Genomic DNA, 19,056 nt, shown 5'->3' on the forward strand with positions numbered 1-19,056 from the left:
CAAAGTGGTATATGGGTAATAGTTTAGAGGGATAAGTGTGTATTTTCATAGTTTAAGGGGGCAAGTATTACATGGGTAATAGTTTAGGAGGGGGGGGGGGGGGGGTTAAATGTGCATTTAAATAGTTTCAAGGGTGTAAAAGGGGTATAGTTTAGGAGAGTTAAGTGTAATTTTTCCTAATATTTTGAAGAGATTAAATTCTGTAAGAATGTGGTGTAAAATCCATGTTTTATCCATCTAATCTCAATACACCACATCATTTTATCACATATTTAAGAATAAACACAATCACATTCAATCAATTCTAATACCCATATATAAATCTAACCAAATTGAGATGTTATTTGATATGGTAGAATGTATTGAATTTTAAATAAAATGCTGATGTGACAATCTATTATTGAATGGTGTAAACCATAAGTTTTATACCCTATTCTTACTAAATCCCGACTCCATGTAGAAATGTTTTGGTATTACTTAACATTGAGTCCAAATCTTCGGTCTCATTTTTCCTGCTCCATTTTATACTTCCACCAATAAAATCTTGACATGTGTACACTCATTTAATTGAAATCTAATTTTTAGCATTTTCTTATTTAGTTTCATAAAATGAATAAAAATCTAAACCACCCTATCAGCCACCACCACTGTAGCCACCCACCTCCACCCACCTTCACTGACGTCATTAACGGTCAGCCACCACGTCACCAGTCACGGCCACCACTTTCGCCTGATTTACACACTGCCGGAAACCCAAGCCAATCCCATCGCCCCTCTCAATCCCATCAACCACCATCACTTCACCATAAATTAAAAAATAAAAAACCCATCAAGGTTAGTCACGATGCCATTCTCTCTGGATCTAAAGCAGTACCACCAAGGTCAATCACGCTAGATCTGAAGCACCAGCACCACAACCACAAGACAATACTATCATTCTCTCTTTAAGCTCAACCACCAAGCAAAACAGTAACAACTATAGCTAGCAAAAATCCAACCAAAATAAATCTAAGAGAAGTGAATGAGAGAAACAGAGGGTGAGAGCAAATCTGCCGCATGTTGTTTAGTTAAAGCTCAGGAATATATACATACACACACATAAGCGTTTTTAAAATTTCCAATTTCTTTAATAGCCATAAATTATCGGGGGTTGAGGGTGGTGATGATGTTTGTGCTGGCAGCGGAATGGCCATGTTGGTGGCGGCAGAGTTTGGTGGTGGTGGTAAGATGTGTGAGGATTTTTATTTTTTATTATTTTAGGTAAGTGAAATGAGAAAAAGCATAAAATAGGGAGTTAATTAAATTGGTGTACACATGACAGATTTTTCTTCATGGTATATAAAGTGGTATAGAGAAAGTGGTACAGAAGGTTTAGACCCCTTAACATTCACCTAAATCTCATATTAAATTTTTGTATTTTTATAAAAAATAAATTTTAAAATCGTATTATTTATAATATTAGAAACGGCTTGGCGCCTTACATAAAAATTCGTGGTTTTTTTTTTCCCTCCCAAGTTTTTCTTGGACTTGGTGTTGTGAGTCACCACTCACTACAAGTGTCCTTATTCTCGCCCAATTTGGTGGGAAAAAGGAGAGAAAAAAAAAAAAAAACACACACACACACAGATGGCTTCGGGTTCCTCCAGAAGTCTAATGGATTTCTTCAAACCAGCGGCAGCAGTTCCGCAGCCGAAGCGTATAAAACTGTCACCATCGCCGGATTCAGCTGTCTGTAAAACAGTCGTCAGCAGCGAAGATGATACTGATAATGTCAATGCCCATCAAAAATCCCGCATGGAACTCAACAGATTGGTCGCCAAAGCCAGACTGAATCTCAAAATATGTACCCAGAAAGTCACCAAAGCCAAAGAAGCTGAATCCGAATCAGACTACGTAAAACTGTCAGAGCTGTTAGTTGAGAGAACATGGTTGGAGGAAGCAGCTCTTACTGGGGAGCTTCAAAAGCCCTATGCTCTCAACCTCTGCAAATTTCTCAAAACCGAGATGTGTGGTGGTCCCATTCCCATATACCCACCTCCTCAATTGATCTTCAATGCTCTCAATTCTACCCCTTTTGATAATGTCAAGGCTGTCATTTTAGGACAGGACCCTTATCATGGGCCTGGCCAAGCAATGGGCCTTTCCTTCTCTGTCCCTGAAGGAGTCAAGCTCCCTTCTAGTCTCCTCAATATTTTTAAGGAGTTGAACCAAGATCTTGGCTGTGAAATCCCCTCTCATGGTAATTTGCTGAAATGGGCTGTACAGGTAATGTGCTTTGAACATCATAGAATTCCCATTTTTCTTCTAAAAATGGATTATGTTTGTTTAAGTTTTTGCTGAATGTAAAAAAATGTGCAGTGTCTTTCCCCCAATCTATTATGAGTAACAACATACTGTTTCTGTGTGAAAATAAATTTGTAATTTGAATTTATTTTCTATACTATTGTCTTCTATAACATTTGATTTCCTGACATTTATTTAAACTGTTTTGTAGGGTGTACTGCTGCTCAATGCTGTTCTCACAGGTGAAATTCCTGATTCTCTCAACTTATGTGTTTTATTCACATTTTTTTTCTTTCTGTGAACATTGCTATGATGTTAAGTTGTATGATAGTTGTGTTTCAAGCACAATTGGGGCAGTGCTTCCAAAGCTTTATGCTTGCATTTGTTATTAATTGAAATCTGTATATTCCAGCTAGCAGTTTTCCCGTGGAAAGATCATATGAGTGTCTTCCTTTATATATGAGTCCTCTCTAGCTGCAAGCATGAATGTTGAACAAATTAGTGTTTGCATTCACTTCCCTTAATTAGATACAGTTCAAAATTTTTCATAGTGCTCAACTTGTTGATTGTAAATATTATTGCAATTTAAAAAAAAAATATATATTTTAATGGTTAATTCATGATTTGCAATCAATGCAAGTCAAAATGTCTTTACTATATGTCACAGATGCCTAAATTATATTTTGACCCCAGTAGGTTGATCAGAAAAAAGTCAACAACATAATCTTAAGACTTAATATGGTCTTGATTATTTTGGAATGATATTACAAAAATAAGTAAAGGATGATCCCTCCTTCTACTTTGCAATAAAATGTTGTAGTTGAAGCCTATGCTATTCGTTCTATTCTTTCATGATCATTTCCTCTTGATCCTGAGCACTGATGTTATGCTAATGTTTTTTCACACCTGAATTTTAAAAGATCATTTTTATTGAGCAAGGAAAAAAAAATTCTGGCAGCATATAGTATTTTTCTTTTGGAGTGAATTTTTTTTTTTTTTTTTTAACTTTCTATATTCATATTCAGTTAGGAAGCATGTGGCTAACTCTCATGCAAAGAAAGGATGGGAGCAATTTACTGATGCTGTTATTCAATCTATTTCACAAAAGAAGGAAGGAGTTGTTTTTCTCCTTTGGGGGAACTCAGCTCAAGCAAAAGCCAGGTAGTACCATTTGGCAAGCATAGATTTTTATAGAATTTCCTGATGAAGACATAGCAAATAAAAGTACTTGTCTTCTTTTTTACTTTCTCTTCTCACTCACACCACATGACAGATACACCCCACCCAGCTGTTCCCTACCATGTACCTGCATACAAATTGATGCATAACTTCAAAAAGAAAAGTGTGGACACTCTTTTCCAACTCTTAGTGGTCCCGCTGAGACATGAGTATCAATCTAATCTGAATTAGGTGCCTAAATTATGCCATGTAAGCCAGACTGTTCACCTAAGTGAAATCCTTTGAAAAATCATTGGCCTTGACGGGGTGAGCTTAATCATATAAGAGTGTCATTTTTGTGGATGCCTAGCACTGTTTCTTTTTGGCATCTGAAGGACTGGAACTTAGCCAACGTTAAAGATAATCTTGATCTACCACTCTTGGTTAATTTATTTGTTTGCTTTTTAGGGTGTCATAGTTGACTTGATATGTGTCTCAATTCCTAATTTCATTCATTCTGTTTGAAAATCAGGTCACTAATTCAGAAACCTCAGCTTAAAAAGCACCCCACCTCCCAAAAGAGAATTTTTATTTTATTTTATTTTTACAGGTAGGTAGAGGGGGAGGGGAAGATGGGATTCGAACCATAGATATGAAACACCACAAAGGATGCCATTACTATTTGACTATTACTTGATCCCCAATCACCCAAGAGAAATTATGATTTCATTCTCTTTATATATCAGTTGGATGGACTTTTGATTGTCTTTTGAGAATGTGGAGAATTTAGTTTCCTAACACAACTTTTTGTTTTGGGATTGGAGGATTTTGGTATCATGCTTCTAATAAATTGATGTTGCACAGGTTGATTGATGAGTCTAAGCATCACATTCTCAAAGCAGCACATCCTTCTGGTTTGTCTGCTAACAGAGGCTTTTTTGGCTGCAGGTAAGTTTAATTTCATGAAGCACGCAATTACAATTCTCCAATTTTCACATTTCAGAAATTTAAAAGAAGCACCATGTCTGATTAATTATTTGTAATATATCAATCTAGTTCTGCACCATCTTAAATGTTTGTGAATTCCTACTAAATAGGATTGTAGATGGCCTGAAAGACATACTAAATAGGGATGTAGATGGTAGCAAGGACTCAAGGTGTTGCATCAAACACTTTTTCAGAGGCTAGACATTGTCTAAAAGAACCTCTTAACTTATATGGTATACTAGCCTTTTCCTAGAGATAGAAGAAGATGAAGCCAAGTTAAGAACTAAACTTTGTTTACATGTTGACTCTGAAAAAAAAAGGGGAATTATGCATATGATTGAAGAGGGCTATACCAGTTGCCAACAACAACTACTTGAAGAGCATCCACAAGGCCAAGCCCAAATTAATTGTGATTAAGGCTCGATTTAATTGAAGTATAGTGGGGAATTACTGATTCTGATTTCTATATAAACCCTCATATCATGATAAATGCTATGGCTTGTAGACTGTAGCTACTACATAGTGTATTACCTTCGCTAAATGTGTCAGTGTCGATGAGTCCACACTGTTTTTGGTGTATCCTGCATATAATATTGGTTAGTTTGCCTGTCTGGGGAGAAGGTATCTCATGAGACATCTCTCTCAACATGTGGGGACCCATGTGTATTGTACCAGAGATGTCTTTTATAGGACTGTTTCATAAGATAATTTTCCGTGTCTGGGAAGCCATCGGAAATGAACTTCACTTCTTGAACTATAAATGTAGTAGTTGGTGTCAAACAGAATGAAGAATATCATGACTGAATGATGTCAAGAATTATGATCAATTGACAGCTTTTAGGCAGTTCACAGTAGTATGTAGGCATCCCAACCATCTAATACTGAAACCTGTCATGCTGTTTCTTTTTTCCTGTCTTAATTTTAAATATGGTACATTAAAGATCTTTATGCTGGTATAGTTTTGTTATGTTCTGTTCTGTTTTCCCTTTTTCCCTCTGGAAATTCTTTGGGCAAGTTTAGTAATACAATTGTGAACTATTGGCAAGCATGGCATTGAATTTACCCACATCAAGTGTACTTTTCATTTGGATAACATGTCTTATATTTAAAAGTATCCAGAATGTATTTATATATGTAGTATGGGCAAGAAACTTGTATACTATGGTATTCTTTTAATTTCTCATAATGTTGACAGGCATTTTTCTCGCACAAACCAGCTTCTGGAACAAAGGAGTATTGCCCCCATAGATTGGCAACTTTGACTTCGATGAACAGCTCCCATCCCAACTTCATTTTTGTGTGTTTGCTAGAATCTCTTTTGAGATTTACTAGCAATTCAAGTTTAGTCTACTTTCATATGTAAATAAGTTTCCCTTCTAAAGATACTTTTAAGGAATGTTCTGATGCAGCTAGCACAATTCCCCTGTGGTTTTCCAAATAGCTCAGCACATTTGTGTGCAGGTATCTTTGTTCATGCCTTGCCTATTTCTGAATACCATTTGCTCTGCAATGTTGCGAATGAGTTCCAGCTCTCATGGCACCCCCTATCCATATTAGTGTAAGGTGGATGATCAGGTTGTTGGAAGTTCTGCAATGTTAGAAAGTTCTAATTTCATTAATCTTCTTTCAGTCTGAGCATACTCTATTTGTAGTTTATTTCAGTCTTTGGTGTGTTGCTGAACATACCATGATGAAATCTAATTACTATACGCATCTATAATACTCAGCATAAAATCTTGCATGAGGTCTCAAATTTTCTACTTCCAGCTCATTTTCCGTTGAGCATTTGAATAAAATATTATTCTGGAGTCCATGTACAACTAAAAACAATACATTTGATTTCGTTAAAAAATAAAATAAACAATAAAAAAGAAGAAAACTGTATTAGAAAACTTCATTGAACAAAAAATATAAATAAGCTAGTAAAGCATATTGAGTTTGAGTGTATTGCCAACGTATCATTATTCTGTATTGTACAATAAGATAGACGTTTTGTATAGTGTGATACACTTTCACTTATGATATACACCTATGAGAAGAGTCCTCTTTTATCATAAGAGGTGTGGGCCTCCTTGTGGGATTCATGATAGGGCCCACACCTCCTATGAGAGGAGGGAGGGCTCTTTTTGTAGAGTAGGTATATGGTGTACCCGGCATATATGCCAGGTCAATCATAGATTGACGGGTCCCATACACTGTGGGGCCCGCCTATGTGTGAGAGACTTGGCATATATACCCGGTACAACATATAATTTTCACCTTTTGTATGAGTAAATGATAATTTTATGTTAAAAAGTAAATTGTAACATAATATATTTGGTAAGGAAATTGTTTCAGGTCAAGAAATAAGAGGGTGCATTAATAAGTGATACTGGCCAAATATCACTTTTTACTTATTCTTGTAGTGGCTTGATGTTGGGGTTTTGATTTTCAATAACTTCACATTGGAAAAAAAGAAAAAAAAAAAAAAAAAGGAAAGAAAAGGAATCTATTTATACCCAAAAAAAAAAAAAAAAAAAAATAATTGGAAGCTTTTGCAGGTAATTCAACCCTCCTTGTTTTTTTTTTTTTTTGAGGAAAAATTCAGCCCTCCACTTATTACCCACATTAGACTCTCAACTTTTTTTTTTTAATGCCCTCTATTGCTATTTTTCCATTTATAACTTCTTAAATACTTAATCCATTTAAACCCTTTGAACGTCTTATTCGCTCCCACTTTTCATCTTCCCATTTACTCCTCCAATTCTAATCCTTCCAATTTTCAAATGGTCAATATTTATTTATTTTTTGTATAAATAAAAGTAAAGTTCACTAACCCAACCAGATAACTAATACTTTAAAAAAATTACAAATATAAACTGTCAAAATCTATTGTGGAAGTTTAAACTTACCTGCACATTGTGTAGGTTTTCGACTAGTTCCCATAAATATCCCAACTCAATTATCAGCATATGAGAGTTGGAGAGGGTTTTTGACTTGCACACTAAAATGAAGCAATCCTATTAAACTTGAATGAAAGATGAAACAACCAAATATGTAGTGCTATATATTAACCAAATTGTTTTTGAACAGCTCGAACTTGGCTTACGAAATGGTTTGTTTATGTTTATTTGTTTAAAAAACAAGCTAATTTCAAGCTTAGAATTATACTCAATTATCAAATAAACAAAATGCAAATTTAACTATATATAATAATATATATTTTTAATTTACCTGTACTTGTCTAAAAATATGTTTTAATATTTATATGGCAGAGAGTTTGATAAACTTATTGATTAAACCAATGCCCGACTATTAGAGGTCAAACTTTTTATTTAGATCCATTGCAGCACCTTTTTCTACCTCTATGGTATTTAAAAATATTTGCAAGGAGAATGTTATAGATATAAAATTGAATGTGACCACACGTGTAGTTTATTTTAAATAATTGTAAAAGAATAAGAATCACTGACATGTCTTTTTTGATACGATTTATTATTGAAAATTGAAAATATTATAGTAAAATAATTTTTAAATATATAAAAAATATGACCCGATTTTAATTTAAAATTTGTTGAATTCTTTACTTGTGGGATGTGTAAATACTAAATAGCACGAAACCCACAAAAACGCCAAACGCACTAAAAAAAAGTCATTTAAGCAACAACCAAACTAAAATTGATGGCTGAAAGTTGCATTGTTGGAAGTTGGAAGGCCCAACACGTGATTCCTACTAGACTACTACTATTCTATCCAGAAACCAACAGCCCCTGCTTCTCATTTGCTCTGACTTTCACTGTTCACACCAGGTTCTCTCTCTCTCTCTCTCTCTCTCTTAATTCATATTTTTCTGAGCTATGTTTTGTTCTCTAGTTGAACAAAACAGAGCTCATCGTTCTCTCAACTTATTATTAACCCATCTCACTTCTGTTCTGCTCTCTCTTATCACCAACTGTTTTTGCATTTCTTTACTTGGTTTGTGTGTGTGCGCGTGCGTGTTTTCATTTTAATCCATTCAACAACAATTCTAATATTAAAAAACTAGTGGAGAAATCTGTGTGTAGTTTCTATGTTAAAAAAAGAAAGAAGGATAATCCATCAATACTAACCTGGTTGGTTTGAATGAACTCTCTCCGTACTGTGCATATTTTACTAATATTTTCCTCCGCAACAATCGTAGACACGAGGAGGTGTATATTCGCTATTATATCAATCTAGGAAATCTATTTTTGCCTAACAATTATTTTGATTTTGCATTTGGAGTCCAATTGAAGTTGTTAGCTCACCATAAAAAATCGAAAGGATCCTCTCCATTTCACTTGAAATTGGTGTATATAAAGAGGCTCAAAATACACCTTTAGATTGATAATATTTAATCTGAATTATGAAATGTACAGTTAAGCTCATAGAAAGTGTAATGACAATGACACCACAATATTGTAAAAGAGGTTTCCACTTTGGTGGGAATGATTGATCAACTTCTTTTAGTAACTAGAACCAAAGTTGGAAGTAGTAAACAATTACATATTTATATAGACCAGAGATAAGTTTTGTCATTTGTGAAGCTTGAAACTGCTTAACCATGATCTATCATGAAAATTTGATAATCTAACCACAAAATGCGCCCCCCCTCCCCCCGGATTAATCTTTACTATCCTCAAGTCAATGGTGCAGCTTACACGTCCGCTTTAAGTTGTCTCATCATTTGTATAATGGCTGTGGACTTTATCTATCCAAGATTCTTAACAAGTTCAGTTATTCCAATCATTGGTTTAGCTGTTTGTGACGAAGACGATATTGTACAAAGTGCACTTTACTTGCATCTGCATTTGACAAAATGGGAAGTGGTCGTATTAAAATCTTTCAAGTGGGAAGTTTGGTTATTTCAAGTCCGAAACAATGAAAAATATTATTTGGAAAAGTTTAATTTTTCCATCTACTTCATGAACCGTTGTTGTATGGTTTTAGCTTTTTGTTTGTTTCATTTTATGCGAGCATAATTATATGTTCTTCTACTTAAATACTTTTAATTCTTTGCAAGTTATCTTGAAACAAATAATATGCTTATTACCTTCTCTCAAAATATTCTCTCACAAACTTTAGAATGATTATGTGATTTGCAGGATATGATGAGCGCCATATCAAGCCACCATTGTAATTGGTCACTAGGATTTCAAGAGCATCTTATCAATGGAAGATTTAAGAAGATTCCATTTCCAGGATATTCTGGTACATATCCTCCTTCCAGAGGACTGGAAAAACTAGTTTTTCTCCATGGTCAATGCATTGCTTATAGATATCATCGAAGTGTTAAGAAATTCAGGCCTGCCTTGTCCAGTATGGTGGATGATGGCATGGATCCAGATGATCCACAAGATGGGAATAATGAGAAAGAATCTCCAAAAGGCGATACTGAAGGAGTATGTTAACATTTTCTTTCCTTTTCCTAATTCGTTGCTGTGAGAATGACAATAGACAAAAACCATGGGTAGACTGAAAGTGGTTTTTTTCCAAATTGCATTTCAAATCTATTAGTTTATCACAATGTGGTTGTTGGAATTTATCATTGTATCAAAAAGTTAAAATTAAATGCACAATGAGGCTTCAATGTTTGTATTTCTTCTTCTTTTTTGTGAATTTCCTACTACTGTAAAAAACAAGATAAATATTGACTATTTGGATTTTTGTTTTTTAATAAAAAAAATTGGAGTTTAAAAAAACTGTTTTGCATCTTATGGTTCTCTGCTATTTCGATTAACTGTTAACTGGTTGATTTATCTTTTCTTCACTGTCCAGGTACTGGTTGCAAGTATTAGCACTTTAAGAAACAGTTAGATTATAAAGTAAAATGCTATATCCAACGTTGGAGTGGGTGAGCATTTTGAGTGCACAGATTGATGAACTAGATTCAGTTTTTTATTTTATTTTATTATTTTATTATTTAATTTTATTTATTTATTTATTTTAAAATAATTGTAGGATTGAAAAGCTCCTTGTGCATTTCTTTGATGTATTTTCTAGATAAAATTTCAATTTTTTTTTTTTTTTTTGTTTAAAACATTTTTGTCAACTACATCTCTTTCCAGTTGCAGGGCTCTATCTATGGCTTGAATGAAACATAACACGAATAATATTATGTGTGATATCAGTAAATTCTGGTATGGATTGCTAATAGACAACCTCATTACCTAACATGTGCATTAAAGAAATACACGTTGTTATGCTAATCTATGTATAGTAATTAATGGAGGAATTAAATGTTCTGAATCAACATTCTCTTAATTTACATTCTTCAGTTGAACAGTGAGATGCTTCGGGAGAATCTCGAAAGAATGGCTGGTACAGATGATTCTGCGTTTAGCGGGATAGACCTTGCAACCCTTATTAGGAACAAGTATGGGAGGTCTTATGATGTACAACTAATAAAGAAGGTAGGCTTTCTGTATTTGAAAATAGCCATGTTATCTCTTTGTTCACTATCATGAACCTTGGGTATTTTTCATGCTATTCCTTCTTTAATAATATTTTTTCTTACCTATCAAAAAAAAGAAAAAGAAAGAAAAGCCATGTCATTAGTTAATTTGTAGTTGTTGCACTACAGGGATAGCTATACTTTAGATTTTTCATATTTTCTTTTTCCAGAAGGATTTATTGTGATAAGCATGTAGGAACTGTTTTGAGCTCTCTCTCTGTGTGGCATCTATTATAATCAAATGTGCATTTTTTTGGTCACAATAACACTAAAAAATCCCTTCTCCTTTGAAACTTGTTCAGTTCCGACAACATCGAATGTTCATTGTTGTTCTTTATAAAATCATACCTATGTTTGCAAGATAATAGCATCAAATGAACATTTATCTTTACTTGGGCTTTTTTTTTTAAAGTTTGGACCGATGCCACCGGGCAAAGATCGCGCCCAGGAGGTAACATGAGACACCGAGGATCATGGGACAAAGTGGATCAGATAGTAAAGTTTTGATTGATCTCTTCTAGACCAACACTGTTAAATGTCACAGTCTTTGTAAAATGATTCAACGGTTAAGCATTTCTAAATGCATAAATGTACATATGGCCATTTTTGGACTGGACAGAAGTCATTACGTGACAATGACTTGTGTCTTGTAGTGTGTATTGTCATCAAACACACTGTTTTGGATGATTGAATACCAGAAAGGGAATTCGTTTTCAATGATCATTACTGAGCTTATATTTTTGGTTCCAGTCTACTATTTTAGGAATTTTCAAAGAACAAATACAAGTGCATTAGACACACAGCAAATTCCATGAGGACATTTAAAAAAAATCAAGTTAATCTCTGGCTGCAGCGCAATTGGAAAATTTCTGACAACATTTTTTTGTTTAACTTAGCTTGTATGGATGAAAGCTAATTGCTGAGTTTGTTATCAAAAGTAGTTTTGGTTTATAGTTAGTTGCTAGCCCTTGTCTTTAGCTCAACTAGAGTGTTTGTTTGTTCTTCTGAGGTCTGGGGTATGCCCTTTTGTTAGTTTTTCCTTTTATATAATTACATACTTACCCATAGGGAGAGAGAGGGACATTGAAATAGTTTCATTTGAACTTGAGAAAGTATATAATAAATTTCCTAGAAAGTTACAGTGGTGGGTTTTGGAGAATAAAGGAATTCCTCTCTATTATGGGTCAATTTATTGCAAGAATGATTGGGGAAGTCAAAACCTAATTTTCAATCAAGATAGGCTGCAAGATAAGCGTCAAGGATCTTTTTGTTTAGGGATGCTGTAATCTGTACTGTAGAGACAAAGTTTGGAGCCCAAGCCCAAATGTATGGAATCCTGGTCCAATAAGTCCCAATGAATTTTGTAGAGTATGGGTCAAAGAACTAGGTCTAGATGAGTTGGGCAACGGCTAGCATGGAGTTAAGAATCAATCAAACACAGATTAAAGTTATTATTACCCGAGGACCTTCCGTCCGAGAAGACCAGAATTTGGCGTATATATAGATCACAATATTAGGATTGTTGAGCATGCTACAGTATTCTCTCTCACTCTTTTTTTGCCCCCAACTTCATGGGGGCTCTTCCACATGATATAGTTCTTCCTCGGACCTTCTTCCCTTTGTCTCTCACTGATGAGACTTGTAACGTAGATCATCTAAGTCGTGTTTCTCTCCTCGGACTTGTTAGTGTCCTCGGACAAGGTCCAAGGCCCAAGGCCCAATATATTATTTTGGGCCCTAGCCCCCACATGTACCTTTTTCTTAGCTTGACTGATCAGTTATCTACATAAATTGTGCTTGCTTACTGAATGGTTGTGTTGAAATGAACACCATTTCTTTTCATCAATATATCACAAAGTTATGTTTGTGAGTAGAAGATGATTGATTGATTGAATAATGGTTTCTCTTTTTATCATCAACTCTGGAACCCAATTAGTTTCATATCTTCTCCACATCCTTTTTTTTGGAGGTTTTCTGCAGTAAGCAATCTGTGAAAGTTCATCATCATAATTTCTGCAAAATTCCGTGCACATGAAATCCTTTAAGAATTTCTGAACTTATATGTTAGAGTTAGTTCTAGTTAGTTTTTTATACTAACGGGTATTTTTGTTATGAAATTAAATTCTGTAAGGACCTGGTGTAAAACTCATGTTTTACCCCTCTAATCCCAATATGCTATATTATTTTATCACATATTTAAGAATAATCACAACTACACCCAATCAATTCTAATACCCATATATAAATCCAACCAAATTGAGAATTTATTGAGATGTTATTTGGTGTGGTAGGATACTAGGATGTATTAAATTTGAAGTAAAATGTTGATGTGACAATCACTTATTAGATGATGTAAAACATGAATTTTACACCCCATCTTTACCAAATTCGAACTCTTTTGTTATACCCTTATTAACATGCTAATATAAAAATCAACTAGAGCTATTTTGGACATGAAACTGAAAATTTATTGCTTAAATAAATAGTCTTGCTCTTGCAGCTTTCTATGTTCATATTACCTGAATTAGATTATTTGCAGATTTTTTATTATTATTTATTTTTATTTTTATTATTATCATTTAACATGTTACTTTTACTTGCCCACTCTAGGAGTTCATGGGAAAAAATCTTCTTGCTTTGAATGTGATGTGGAAATACATGGAGCAGGTATGCAGATTCTTGTGCTTTGGATATGTGCTTATTAAATGGAATTCAAGGTACATCCTTATGATTAAGTAGAATGAACAAGTGTCAAAAATGCATAAAAGATCTTAAAACTCTTAAAGAAAGACAAGAACTTCATAAAAATTGTTTTATAGGCAATGTGAATATATGTTAATTCAGAAAATTTTCATTTACATTTGGCCAATTTGGAAGAGGTGCTTTCATTTGAATTGAATTTTGGAACACATGTTTTATCTTAGGTTATGTTTGACAACAGTTTTTATTTTCTATTTTCAAAAACTTGTTTTTGGGAATATAAAGAAAAAACAATTTTTTTGTATTTTTGAAATAAAAAACATGTATGGTTAGTTGAAATTAAAGAGATAGATTTTGAAGAAAAAATAGAAAATACTAAAATATGTTGTTACTGGGATTTTAACTCTAATACTAACTTATTAAATGAGACAGATTTATTCAATTAAATGCCTTTATTCATTGACTTTTGAAAATTACAAACTGAAAATAGCTTTTTGCACATTTTTAGTTTCCTTCACAAATTGAGTTTTGAAAACAGTTTTTGTTTTTTGTCCATTTTGGATTGCCAAACAAGTCTTTTAGTCTTAAAAATAGAAAATTGTTTTTGGAAACAGAAAATAAGTGGAAAAAACAGTTACCAAACATATCCTTAATATTTCATTTTAATTTTTTAATATCTATGAACATGAACCTCCTATATTATGACATATAACCATCTGAGTGGGCTCAACAAAGAAAAAAGAAGAGTAGAAGCATATCATTACTGTTAGTAATGTGTTTACATAATTGGGTTACTAAAGAAAATGCAAGCCATGGTGACCTATGGGTAAAAGGATTATCATTTATAGTTTTTTTTTTTCAAAGAACAAAGAAAAAGTAAAAGGATCTAATCTGGTAAGAGCAATATAGGCCTTATGTGTACAAAGGAAGCTGTTAAAAGGGCTGCTTATAGAGAGTCAATTGTAAGGGGGTGTTTGGTACATGTGTTTGAAAACATGTGTTTTGTTGTTTGAAAACATGTGTGAAAATACGTGTGGGTGAAAAAGTGTGTAGAAATGCGGGTAATATTGTTTAAAAATTGAAAATATGTGTTTAAACAAATCTACCAAACAACCCCTAATTTTCTTGAGATTACCTTTTTCTTGTCAAGGCTCTAAAGTAAGGCTCTTCTAAAAAAAAAGGTTTCTAATATGGTTGCATATTATTGTTCCTTTTAGCTAGATCCTTTTTTTCCCCCTTAATGCTTCATCCCTGCACCTAAAAATTCAATCTCTAAGTTTAGTTTTGTAGTGGGGTGAGTTTTTTAAGAGACGAAATTCACCAAGGACTCCAGACCAAATAGGGTGGTGTGACGAGCAAAATTCACCAGGTGAGAGTTTGCAAGGACAAAACAACCTACCTCCTAGTCCTAGGTTTTGAACCAATTAATGGGGGTTAGTCAGAGGCATTATGAAGGTTAAGTCAGTGACGAAATTCCAGAGTAAGCTCAATGAAAAATTGCAGAGTAACGAGATTTTGATTGCATCCCTTATTCCATGGCTTAGAGGGGGGTATTTGTTGGTTTTTGTGAGTGAGAATTGTAATTAGTTCCATACAAAGTGGGAGTGGTCTTGACAATGCACCATTCCCTCAGGTTGACTGAGGGGGTGTGCTGCTAGGGTATTCCCACCAATGTTGTACAATGTCAACTTGTCTTGCTGCATATAATGCAAAAGGGGGAACGGTCGGTTACGGCAATTAATGCTGATATAATAGGGTGAGTTCCCTTTCTCAAGCATTCCTTTTGAGGTGGGGGATGCTCAATTATCAAGCTCCAGGAATCCCTGACCGTGGCCTGGGGCTTTACCCTTATGGGTGTTCACTGTTCAGCGATCGTGTGTCATGTTCTCCCAGTTGGAGAGGGTCTCACTTGGATATGGCCATATGGGTTAGTGCGCTAAGAGTGTAGCGTGGTGGGATGAAGCAGGGTAGCCATGTGGATGTGGCAGCCATGTGGATGTGGCCTTGGGCTGAACTTTCGACCTTAGGGCTTGTTGGGGGGCTTAGGCCTTATGGTTTCTGCCCCTTCAGGTTTTTAAGGTTGTTTTCAATAGTTCTGGTTATCACATTGATTTAAAAGGTATTGATACTGACCATTGGGTAAATAATAGAACTGCTCTAATGTGTTATTTTATTATTTATTTATTCCTATATGGGTCTGACTTAGGATAAATTGAGAAATTTGCCTACGTGCACTTGTGTTGGGTTAAAGTTTAGAAGGATTTGTGAGTTTATTGTTTAAAGTTTAAAAGAGAGGGTTAGGGCTCAAAATTGTCTAAAGTTTGATAAGAGTTTTATGACTATTTGATAGAGAAAGTAAGTGGGTTTTTATGGTTTTGCGAGGTAGGAGAAAGGGCTTGACTTGGAGTTTTAAAATAGAAGGAAAAGAGAGTAATGTATAGTGTTTAGGGGTTGTATGAACAGTATTTATGGACAATATACAAGAAAAGAGGGAAAAAGGAGAAAGGGAGAAGAGAGAGAGCAAAAAGAACAATAAGGCTAAAGCGCATCAAAGCTCAAACACAAAATATTTTTATTAATCAACTACATCTATTATTTGAGACTTTGATTTCATTGAGAACAAATATATATATAAGGACTCTTTTCAGTACTAGTAATATTAAGCCTTCCTATTTTAACCAGTAAACCAAAAACCTCATAAGGTAATAACTAATAAAAGACTAACTTGGACTCAAAGAAACTAAGATACTTAGAAGAATCTTGTCTAAGCTAAATGTCCAAATTACAAATTTGCCCTTTAATACAAAACCAACCATATATAAAAAAAAAAAAAAAAAAAAAAACCAAATTGAAATTTTTTTTAACCCTAGAACACATATAACTAAACCAAACCACATTACTTTTATTTCAATTGGACTTCACACGTGGGCTCTATAAAATAAATCATGACTAGACTAATTTGTGGAGTAGTAACAAATTAATCCTCCTTGGTTGCCTCATGTTCCAATTACTTTGTTCTCTTAGAGATCATTTCCGCTGACTGAAGAAGAGTATCTATTGAGGCTTGATGATGTGGCAAATACATTGAAATGTTGGGGAGCTGTCTCACATATTCGAAACAGCTTGACAAAGTTGAAAGAGCGGCCTCGGATAGGAAAGGTAAAACTTTGGTCAAATGATTTGCATGCATTCATTGTATGATCAGTGTAGTATCTTCTAATTTTATTTTTATGTTTTTACCTTATCACCATTGTAGTTTGATAGCCCAAATCAACAAATAATACTTAAAAAGTTTTAAATTTACTCATCAAACACAAAGTTTTATGTTACCTCCACAAACAAGGTCTAATTTAAAATTTTTGTTAAATATGCTCACTACGTAAGTCATAGAAAGTAGAAACCCATTGTTAGAGCATTTTGCAAAAACCAAAAGGAAGATGCAAGGTGAATGGCCAAACTCAAATCTGGTTTTCTTTAAAGAGTTGAAATTTTGGGTCAATACCTTGTTGCATTTGGGTCAAATATATAGGAGCAGCCCCTTATGCGAATATAAGGTTAAGACCAATTTGAAGTCCCAGGACCAGCCTTGGTAGGAGCAACACTTCTTATGCTTTTCTTTTATTGGCAATTGGCACTTAAGCGTTTGATTCGCTGTGATGTTACATTACATCGTAATATTACATTAATGTAATTTCAATATAAGAATATAATATTATATTGTTTAGGATGATGATGAGATTAAGGTGATGTGATATATTTTGTAATTTTAGATTATGATAATGTTAGAAAAAATAAAATAAATCAAAAAACTTAATGTCACATCATTGTAATGTGCATCACATCACAGCGAACCAAATGCCCGTCTAAAGTTACAAAATATATCACATCAATCTTATCACTTTTCTAAATAATGTAATATTGTATTCTTGTATTGAGATTACATTAATATAAGATTACAATAATGTAATATTACGGTGTAACGTAACATTATGGCGAACCAAATGTCTTCATAAGCTCTCGTTTAAGTGGTCAAAGTTGCAAGTGTGTACTGGGCACTGCTCTTCTACGTACTATTCATGATGCTATCGTAAAAAAATACTTTATTTTGAGATGTTATGTCAAAGGGGATAAAAATAGACTTTAGGTCCAAAGCTTATCAATCACATTGAAAAAAAAGAAAAGAAAAAAAGAATAAAAAAGAGTGTTACTAGAAGATGAATACTAATCTTTGAATTCCCAAAATTTTACCAAGAATACAAAACGGTTGTACTGTTTATGTTGTCAGAGAAAAAAAAAGTTCTTTCTTCTTTCACCCTAGGATATCTAGTAGACCGTTTTTGATTCTTTACTAAAAGTGGTACCGAAAGAGATTTTTCAAGAAGAAAAAAAACGCCCTGAAATGATTCTTTCCTCTTCTTTAGCATCAAATAATTTATAGTTTTGGGACTACTTCCCTTAAAATGTCACATCCAAGAAGATGAAATAATGTAAAAGAAATATAAAAATTTGTAGTCATTTATGTAAAAGAAACATAAGACAAAAAAGAATCTGGATTTGATATATCTCATATGTGTCCAATTTATAGATATAGCTATGAATTGGTATGTATATTAGGCATTTGATCTAGTCTAAGACAGTGGTAATTTCATAAAAGAATGTAGGCTAAGCAGTAAGCACAAACTAAAAAGAGATGGGATATGTCCTACAGAATATATGAAATTGGACGGAGCTCAATGAGAGGGGAAAAGAAATCACATAATCTAAAGTCGTCTCTTCTAACTTTTCGGTAAAAAAAAAAAAAGTCGTATCTGACTTTGTTTGTTACTCATCTATTTCGTCAACATTTTCATTTATCAATTGTTGCAGGCAGTTAGCATTTTTATAGACATGGATGAGTCCGGAGGCCGTGCAAACGAATGGATCTACAAGTAGACAGCTCGGGAGAGTCAGAATTTTCCATGAATCGGTTATGGTTTTCAGGTTTATGAGGGAGGAACCATACCCACCAATATAACATTGCCATCAATCGAAGGTCAAGTCTCCATTTTAATTGTCGTTTGATCCGTAGAAGTCCTACAATCAATTGTTTTAGTGATGTTTCTGATGGCAGCAGGCCACGAAGAAGCTTGTTGCCTTGTGCTTCCAACTTGTATATTACCCATATACATTATAGTAGCATATGAAGCCTCCATAGATTATAATTTCGAAGCCTTGTGATTTTAATCATAGATTTTGATCTTGTATGTTAGAAAATTTTCCTTGACTTTATTTCATTTTAAACTGAAATTCTTCATGGTTTTCTAGTTCATATTTATCAGTGGTGTTGTTAAAAAAAAAAAAGAAAAAAAAAAAAAGAAAGACGATTTCAATCCTGTGAATTTCTGTGTGATTATACCTAATCTAAGCTTTGCCGCAAAATTGTTTTTTGAAATTTCTAAAGGAGAGGCTGTACTGACTTTCAAAATTGCAATTTGGAA

At 33.8% G+C, this 19,056-nt stretch overlaps 2 protein-coding genes across 2 annotated transcripts; both read left to right on the top strand.

Annotated features, from left to right (window-relative positions):
* The first annotated feature begins 1,528 nt into the window (after positions 1-1,528).
* Positions 1,529-6,047, top strand: LOC126717904 (uracil-DNA glycosylase, mitochondrial). Its single transcript, XM_050419877.1, has 5 exons — positions 1,529-2,265; positions 2,495-2,525; positions 3,309-3,444; positions 4,306-4,389; positions 5,624-6,047. Exons 1-5 carry the CDS (start codon positions 1,627-1,629, stop codon positions 5,688-5,690), a joined length of 957 nt encoding a protein of 318 aa, XP_050275834.1. The 5' UTR covers positions 1,529-1,626; the 3' UTR covers positions 5,691-6,047.
* Positions 6,048-8,054: 2,007 nt separating this feature from the next.
* On the top strand, positions 8,055-18,807 carry LOC126717905 (uncharacterized). The gene is made up of 6 exons (XM_050419878.1): positions 8,055-8,216; positions 9,531-9,827; positions 10,704-10,838; positions 13,490-13,546; positions 16,604-16,738; positions 18,446-18,807. The coding sequence occupies exons 2-6, from the start codon at positions 9,534-9,536 to the stop codon at positions 18,509-18,511; spliced, it is 687 nt and encodes a 228-aa protein (XP_050275835.1). The 5' UTR covers positions 8,055-8,216; positions 9,531-9,533; the 3' UTR covers positions 18,512-18,807.
* The last annotated feature ends 249 nt before the right edge of the window (positions 18,808-19,056 follow it).

This window comes from Quercus robur, chromosome 3 (genome assembly GCF_932294415.1).
Source record: "Quercus robur chromosome 3, dhQueRobu3.1, whole genome shotgun sequence".
Classification (NCBI taxonomy): Eukaryota; Viridiplantae; Streptophyta; class Magnoliopsida; order Fagales; family Fagaceae; genus Quercus; species Quercus robur.